The sequence below is a fragment of the Diachasmimorpha longicaudata genome, chromosome 1, assembly GCF_034640455.1.
Source record: "Diachasmimorpha longicaudata isolate KC_UGA_2023 chromosome 1, iyDiaLong2, whole genome shotgun sequence".
In the NCBI taxonomy this organism is placed as follows: Eukaryota; Metazoa; Arthropoda; class Insecta; order Hymenoptera; family Braconidae; genus Diachasmimorpha; species Diachasmimorpha longicaudata.
In genome coordinates this window covers 8310634-8318836 of record NC_087225.1, presented here as the reverse complement: position 1 = coordinate 8318836, position 8203 = coordinate 8310634, and the positions used below count along the sequence as shown (strand labels likewise).

Below are 8203 nucleotides of genomic sequence, written 5' to 3'. Positions count from 1 at the left end.
TGTAAATATTCATGATAACAATAAATTTTCAACGCGATTTTCGTCGGATGTTGTCTTTCAAGTTTATGACCTATTGATATTATTTCTGGTGTCAAAATAGACTGAAATTGTTAATTTTATTGACAATAAAGTGAAATGATGTTTATTATTTACATGTCCTACGTTATTGTCAGAGTCCCCTGTTGAGAAATTCTAGTTCTAAACAGAAATAGAACATTTGTATTGATTACAGCAGTAGTTTACAGTAGAGAAACATGGAGCCCATTTCGCACCTCGTTAAGGTATCTCTCCCAAATTACTTATCTGGATTACCGATTCCAGACTCGATAGGAGGATGGTTCAAACTTGGAGGTCAGTTATGACATAATTAGTAAACTGTACAACACATTCGAATTTTTCGTATGTCCTGACATCTCAATATATCGTTGAAAATTGAAATGGGATCAGTGATTGTACGCAACTAATAACGCAAAAAAATCTAGATCTGACAGGATTTTAATTCACAGTGCGAGATTGGATTTCTCTCATCCCACCAACTGCTCTGGTTGCCGGTGTCGGGTATATGGCCTACCAGACCTGGTGTCCAGAGGCGAAAACTAAAATTGTAAGTGAGACACCTGTTCAACAATTTACCAAATGCTAGCATGAATCGCACAATTTTCAGATATTTCCACTGTCATTATCTCCCATTACGTAACTATTATTTATGGGTGTTTACAGGCTCTCAGAGCGAAAGTAAATCATAAAATCAAGAAGGACGTTGCCAAGGTAGTTGACATGGTCGATGTTGAGGATATCACTGAGAAAACTGTCTTCTGTCGTTGCTGGAGGAGTGAGAATGTGAGTTCCTGTTTAAACAGTTGTTTCGATAATATTTTACTTGAATATTGAGTTTAATATCTTCTTGGTTTTTTATATTGACGAGCAATGTTCTCCTCTTTGTCACCCTTCATTGGTTCGCTTCGCCGACGAAATTACGTAAATGATAATTTTTTTATTTTGAATTACACTCGTATAAAGCAAAACCTCATCTTTATTAAAATGTGAATGTTGGCCAGATTGATTGTATGACTGATTCCTTGTTTTTAATGCATGCAAAATTACGCCTTTTCATTTATTCTTTCATTAAAGTCAATTACCAGGGAAATAGTGATGTCAGTGAATTGATTTCTGACAAAAAGATAAAAAATTGGTATTTTTGCAACGGTAATTAATGCGTTTTTAACATTATTTCGTAATCTAAAGCTAATTACATGGAATTTTTTTCTTTCTGATAAAGCCAGGTAGAAATGTATTCATGCAAGTTTCAAAACTTATATAAGAGAATTACACTTCCGTATATTTCAAGTCACCCAGATTAAATGCACTCCCAGTAATAATACACATCTCTCGTGTACGCAGCAAGATATTTATACCAATTTCCATGTTTGCAGTGGCCTTACTGTGACGGTGCCCATGGTCCTCACAACCAGTCCTCTTGTGACAACGTAGGTCCCCTCGTCATTAACAAAAAGAAGTAAATGTAAGCCAATAATGCATTTATGATAAATCAACAGAGGCAACTCGATTCATAGTGGAAATCTAAATGAACCAATTGCAGTTATTACGCCTAAGTTCCTTCTTTTTTTTTTTTGAATGGGTTTTATCGGCTGTTTGTATAGCTTTACACGTCTTGCCTGTCTGGTTCTCTTTTAAATATATTTCTGGAGCGTAAATTGTCGCGTGTAAATACTCTTAATATATCAGATACGAATTTAGGGATGTACAGGGCCTGAGGATAATTGATGAAAAAATAAACTCAATATTACCGTTATAAAATCCTGTACAAGGTGGTTTCTTTATTTTTGTATTTACAAGGGCACTAATCACTCACTGAAAAACAATTTCACTAATGGAGAGAATTATTAAATGTAGATGTTATTCTGTTATCAATGGAGAATGATGTCATTAATTGAATGACGTGATCTATGTTCTACACTTTCTATATTTATAAAGTGGTTTATTACTGCACGAAATTTAAAAAACTTTAAATTCTAAGTTTGACTTTCTTCCTCACGTCTCTCTTCTTCTTTCAGTGGAAAAATTATGATATCAAAACCCTGTGTCCATCTTATCACAGATTAACTTCAGGACATTTATTCACAGTCGCGAGTAACTAGTCTAGAGAGAACTCTTTACAACTCGAAATTACTGACGTCATTTGTATCAAAATCGTTGACAAGCAGCTCTCGATTTCCGTATCGGTACCTGCGACGTCAATAAAAAAATCATTAGATCTAAGAATATTACCTGAATGACATTTAAATGATTGAGAGTGACTCACTCTAAATATCGCTTTCTGAGGGTCAATCCAACGTATGCAATGACAGCCATGACAGCAAACGCTACGGCTATTAGCAGTGCCACCACTCCACCTGGCAGTCCGGCTTTTTCGGTTTTAAGCTCTGATTTTATTTGTTGGCTTTTCTCCACTAATTCCTCTCGACTTTCCATCACCTCGTGAGATGACTGGGTAGTGGAAAACCAGGAAGGAGGCAGAGTTTGAATTTCCACTGAATAAGAATGAAACAAAAAGAGATTAGAAATGACAGAAAGAAAAGTAGATTTTCGAACGGGTTTTCTGCATTACTAAGCGCCATTTTACGACAGCCATCAACAGAGACTAATCGAAATGGCTTTTTTTACTGACAGGAAATCCTAAACGACACATAAAATAAATCGAAAAATAAATTGTAAAATTCATAGGCTCCATATATATGCAAGGCAGTCATTGTAAAAATATTTTCGAAAGAAATATGCAGATGAATCAGTTGATGAATATTTTTGTTAACAGCACTGAATACTGGAGTTTTTCAAGAAGAACGTCTTTGGTTATAGGACGAAATCTGTGACTTCACCTCTCATCAGATAATAAAAGAAGTGAAAGCACTTCTTCCTCCGAAACGCTCCGTGCAGAATATCTAATAAGTAAAATCTATGTAGAATTTACCTTGCACTGCAGATGCATTATTCTGGGTGCCATTAGTGCTGTACTTAGTGAGCAACAGCTCTTTTATCTCCGGGGAAGTCTCATCAATGCTTACTGTTGATGAATCGGGGAATGTCAAAGGTGCACACCTCTCGTCAGTTTCAGTGATACCCCAAGTGGCATTCACTCCCGGACAATCTAGTTAATTCAAATAACAAATTAGGGACCACAAACTGCAAACCCACGAACGTAAAAAACTGAGTGAAAAATCATTTACTTGCTGTTACGTTCGTCTCAGGTCTTGTTGTTGAACTCGCAGATGCTACTTTTGTCACAGGTGATCCTGTTGTGGTCATTGTAATCACCTCGACTGTTTCATTCTTCATCTCCTCAGTTTTAGTCATCACCTCCACGGTTTTATTCGTCACCTTTACGACTTTATTCGTTACTGTCATAGTTTCATTCGTTGTCTCTTCAGTTTTATTCGTCACGTCTTGGACCTTTGTCTGGTTTACTTTTGCATCAGGTACTTTAGTGCTGTTCCCAGAAATGGTAACTGTCGAATTATCGACGGATTTCACAGCAGTACCAGCATCATCATCATCATCCTTCGGTTTAACAGATGTTTCCTCCATGTCTTTGGCTTCAGAGGCTGTTGCTTCAGTGGTCGTCGACCCATTCATTACTACACCCTCAGTTATATTTCCAGTGACCTTGACTATGACTGGGTTCTCAGGTGGCTCAATACCCACTCTCCTCGGCCTACTATGCACATCTCTCTCATCTCCATTTGTTATAGATTCAAGAAATATGCTTGAGCCCTCTGGAATTGAGTCTTTTTTATCACCCAGTGCTGCACCATTTACTGGAAAATATCGAAACCCATCGATTTCTAAGGATAAATTTAACCGAGCCTGTTATTTGGATGTAATTGGGAATATTCCAATCCTCCATTCCATTACCGGTTCTCGTATCATTATGGGTATGAAAGGATCGGGTGGAGGAGATGTGAAAGTAGATCACGAATCATAACTGCTTCTATGAGAATTTCGAGGATTCTTTGAATATTCATGGATCGGGAATGTTCGACTGCTTATTCAAGCACTCACACGTATCATAAATTTAAAAATAATTGATAGCTTTTCTCGGAATTTAGTGGCGTTTTAGTTTTTTGCCTTGCGTAGACATCAACATGTTTATCAAACTTAAATAATAATATCTGGTTATCTCTTAAATATAAAAAACGGGACGATAGTTTCATCTATGGAGCCCTCGGTCACAGAATATAGCTACTTTTACGGATATCCAAGTATATTGGATATTTTTTTCTCCAGCAAAATAATTTTCTACTTTTTGGGTTGAGGCTTAGAGCTTCCATTCCGGCACCATTTGATCCTAAGGTTCTGGTGCCAATATATAAAAAATACTTGGATATCCTTCAATATCGTTAACATTGTAGGTTTACAGGGAATGACGAAAATCTCACGTGAAGAATTATTCTAAACGTCTTCCTCATGAAGATATTTGCATAATATGGGTCAATTGGAAACGACGCATTTATCAACCGTATGTTTCAAGTACTTCCCTGTTGGGGTGACGTATGAATAATATTCGCAGTTGAAACTTGAAGATCGAAAAAGGTCAAATGAACTTACTCAATCGAAACCAGTTAATTGTTATTGTTTACATTTGGCAAACCCTTAATTAATTTCCTAATTTTAATTCTCACAACTCTGAATGAAGTGAACAAAAATAGGAACTGTTTTGTTTGACGAAAAATAGATAATAGAGAATAATGATACCGTGAGACCATCTGTCAATCTTCCACGTGACTTGACCTACTGACATTGTCAATGATCGTGGATTCCTATTTGTTATTTCGAACGTATTCGAAGCACGCTCGGATTCCTTAATTCATCTCACTATTAGTATGTTTACTCGATGAGTGCTACTGCGGGACATTATGGGTGGGAATAATTGTAGAATAATCGGTGGGGAAACCCGGATGATTGTATAAGTGTCATTGATAAAATCAGTAGCCAAGGTGTGGCATAAGATAAATCAATTGTACCTCGTTGCCAATTTTTTCGAAGTATTTAACGATTGAATGGCGATTCTCGAGTACCATTTCTTATCTATCATTATTTTTTATGGATTTGGAGTTGTGGATATTCCTTATGGATCATTCAACAAATTTCTCTTGTATTCCGAGATATTTATGAAAAACTAATCAAAAATCCAAATCAGCCTGAGGCGATTTACCGTTTCGCGGCGGGTGTCATGACTTGAAAATTAACAGACCCCAATAACTCATACTGAAGCAAAAACCTTACGCCAGGAAATGGAATATTTGTGCAAAAGATCAGGGCAGTTGGTTATTATCAAGAAAACAAGTTCTTAAACCAATTCAAGTGGTTTTTGCTGTGAAATATTTTAGACCTGAAGTTGAAAAGGTATTAAATGCGCCTATTAAATTTTACTTACTCTGAGAACTCGCTTTCATGTGATCAAGAAATGCCCTTGTCTTTATAATAAGTAAACAATTTTTTGGCGTACAATTTTTGTTCTCACTCCAACGATAGTTTTCACTAAGCTCTGGTAGCTATTTTTTTCCTTCTTAATTTCAAGTCATACGTTTGTTGATATAAGTAAAGTCATATTTCTGAGAAAACTCATTCCTATCTGAGATTCCTATACGTTATACACAATTACTTATTGATGACGTATTCATTGCCACTTATTCATGACTTACCCAGTTCCAATATCAACAGTATCAAAGCTACAATAATCCGCCTAGAAGTCATGATGAAACGATGACCAATACCTTCTTTGCTTACGCAGTTATCTTTGAGACGCCTCGGGTTACCTGATTGCTCCCTCCTGGAACTGATAAGTCACTGTTTAACACTTCACCTCCCAGCGCGAGCGGGGCATGCAAAATTTATTCGTTATTACTGCAAATTTTATCTTTAGCACCACCTTACGTGCTATTATTTCTCACGGTTCCCTTCACCCCATTGTCGACCCCCGAAGACATTCAAGTGTCTTCGATCATGACGAAGCGCCCTGTTCACTATTGGCTTATGCCGTTAATGTGTTTTGTTTAATCTGACATTATTTTTTTGCTCCCTCATCAGTTTTTAAGTTGTGAAAATGTTTCAACGGTGAAGAATTGGAATGTTAGTATCCGTCACGTTTGGTTGCTTAATAAACATTTACAAATAGTCTCTAGACGAGGCAAAAAAAATCATGAGGCTGCCTTCTTAATTAATTGTTGTCAACATTGAAAAAAAAATTAAAAGACAAGAATTATTCTAGAGAACTTCAGTTGCACCATAAATCCATTTCATAATTAAAGTATTTGCGTCGGATTAATTGAACTATTAACAGATCACAGCAGTACTATTTATTCAATGAATTAATTGATAACACAGGAATGTCAAGGATTTTTTTATCGCTGAGAAAATTTCCTACATTAAAGAACTCTGGAATTTGTTTTGAAGCCAGTCGTTATCAAGTTACTGCCACATTTATAAAAGAGTCAGAAATACACTAGGTAAATTGTCAGGTTGTGTTCTTCCGAGTTTCCATCATTACTACCGAAGAAATAAAAAAGTACTTCTCCCATTGCAAAACACGAACGGAATTCACATCAATAAATTTTCCTCGATAAAAATCCTTGACAGTGACACATGAACTTACCTAAAATGACCAGTTTCACCTAATCACATGCTTCTCTTTAAAGTAATAACACCTCGAATTCTATTCTCATATTGGAAGAGAATATAATCGTTAATGAGGTCGTTCTCACACGCCGGACGGCACGATACTGCGGAGCATACCTCACTGAACCCCCAAAGAAAAGGTGTACAGAACTGAGTACAACAGGCGCAACAGAATCGTCCACATGTCTTCCTTCTATTCGCAAGTTCTATCGCGATGACGTCCTCTTCCTTCAGAGTGAGAGAGGTGAATCTTCAAGGGAAAGAGGAATCTCCAAGCACCTCCTCTCTACATGCGTCAGTGCGAATGAGAGAAGGGGGACCGGCTTTAGCCATCTCACTCATTGACATTCCTTTGCTTCTCTTCCTCTCGGTCCAGTGCGCTCAGGTGAACGAAACTGCTGCTAATAAATCACGGTTCACGTTTTTTTTCCTCTCTCACCCCTCTTCCTCCCGAGACTGCCATTTTTTATTCATTCAGACGGTTTTTGTGGTAACGGGGAGTTCTTCGGGATACCTGGTGTATCTGCGTCATCAGTCTGGTGGGGAAGATGGAAAATGTGAGGATGAGGAAGTTGAGGGAGTGAGTCAGTTCATTTCATCCTTACTCTTTCGTTCCGGCTTCGGTGCACTTGAATTTTCATATAAGTTATGGAAATGCGTCGTTACTAGATTTTCTGTGACGCACAATCAGGTATAACCTTGCGGGACGATGGATTAGAGATAGGTTTTCTAATTCGCTTGTTATCATTCAGTGACTGATTACATTTTTGCGTGAAAGCTCATGAGCTAGAAAATATGGGCTTTTATACGTTGCACTAAACTTCTTCGTAGAAAATGCATTTTTTATCTTTCTTGCGGGGTAAAGCCTCCTTGTAAGGGTCCGATTCAATGACTTTATAAACAGGAAAGCGAATAGACATAGAAAGTGAAGGAAAGTTAATATGAACACCAACAATGATATCATAGGATGAAAGAACTGAAATATTGATGAGTTGTATTTAGTATGCAGGAGCCGCCCGAAGAGTACAAATATTTTTTTTTCGTACGGTATTAATAGAGTTACGAAATTAAAGATTCATTCATTGTGTACAACTCTTCCTTTCGTGAAACTATTTTCCGAATATTCTGGGAAAACATTAAATATAAAATAAACAGCAGATGAAACTTTTTGCAGCTGTAAAATTCTCAGCTACAAAAACTTTTTTATGAGTCCTTTTTCTATATCACTTCCTTTCAGAGTTATTTGACTGGGCAATGTGAATATAAAATAATTCGTAGATAATTTTTCTTGCACAAGAACAGAAATGTATTGCAATAGGTGAGACTAAAAAATTGAAATGCCCCTCACGAGTAATGCGATACTCTCCCAGAGAGATTTCTCTCATACGAATTGAATGCAAGTGCGAAGAGGCGGAGGAAATAAAGATTCAAATGCAATAAGCCATTTTCCCACGAGACACCAAAGGACCCTCAGGGTCCATTACCAGGCTTTCATAATGGCCCACACACG

The 8203-nt window shown here is 37.1% G+C and overlaps 2 protein-coding genes across 3 annotated transcripts; one reads left to right on the top strand and one right to left on the bottom strand.

Annotated features, from left to right (window-relative positions):
* Positions 1-203: 203 nt before the first annotated feature.
* Positions 204-1818, top strand: LOC135169461 (CDGSH iron-sulfur domain-containing protein 2 homolog). The gene is made up of 4 exons (XM_064134504.1): positions 204-351; positions 507-604; positions 721-840; positions 1434-1818. The coding sequence occupies exons 1-4, from the start codon at positions 255-257 to the stop codon at positions 1518-1520; spliced, it is 402 nt and encodes a 133-aa protein (XP_063990574.1). The 5' UTR covers positions 204-254; the 3' UTR covers positions 1521-1818.
* LOC135169416 (uncharacterized) lies at positions 1805-7039 on the bottom strand. 2 transcript variants are annotated; one of them, XM_064134417.1, is made up of 6 exons: positions 6671-7039; positions 5721-5854; positions 3246-3860; positions 2990-3166; positions 2324-2552; positions 1805-2247 (listed from the first exon to the last, which is right to left on the bottom strand). In XM_064134417.1, the coding sequence occupies exons 2-6, from the start codon at positions 5770-5772 to the stop codon at positions 2175-2177; spliced, it is 1146 nt and encodes a 381-aa protein (XP_063990487.1). In that variant the 5' UTR covers positions 5773-5854; positions 6671-7039; the 3' UTR covers positions 1805-2174. The 2 variants fall into 2 exon arrangements, with proteins under 2 accessions (XP_063990487.1, XP_063990498.1); XM_064134428.1 differs by having other exon boundaries at positions 3246-3833; positions 6671-6953.
* Positions 7040-8203: the final 1164 nt, after the last annotated feature.

Excerpts from the sequence above, each read along its gene's own strand:
- LOC135169461 (XM_064134504.1), top strand. The coding sequence starts at position 255 with ATGGAGCCCATTTCGCACCTCGTTAAGGTATCTCTCCCAAATTACTTA. Across the intron at positions 352-506 it reads AGGATGGTTCAAACTTGGAG|TGCGAGATTGGATTTCTCTC; the intron begins GTCAGTTATGAC and ends TTTAATTCACAG. Across the intron at positions 605-720 it reads CAGAGGCGAAAACTAAAATT|GCTCTCAGAGCGAAAGTAAA; the intron begins GTAAGTGAGACA and ends GGGTGTTTACAG.
- LOC135169416 (XM_064134417.1), bottom strand. The coding sequence starts at position 5,772 with ATGACTTCTAGGCGGATTATTGTAGCTTTGATACTGTTGATATTGGAA. Across the intron at positions 2,553-2,989 it reads TAATGCATCTGCAGTGCAAG|TGGAAATTCAAACTCTGCCT; the intron begins GTAAATTCTACA and ends ATTCTTATTCAG. Across the intron at positions 2,248-2,323 it reads CTCAGAAAGCGATATTTAGA|GTACCGATACGGAAATCGAG; the intron begins GTGAGTCACTCT and ends TTGACGTCGCAG.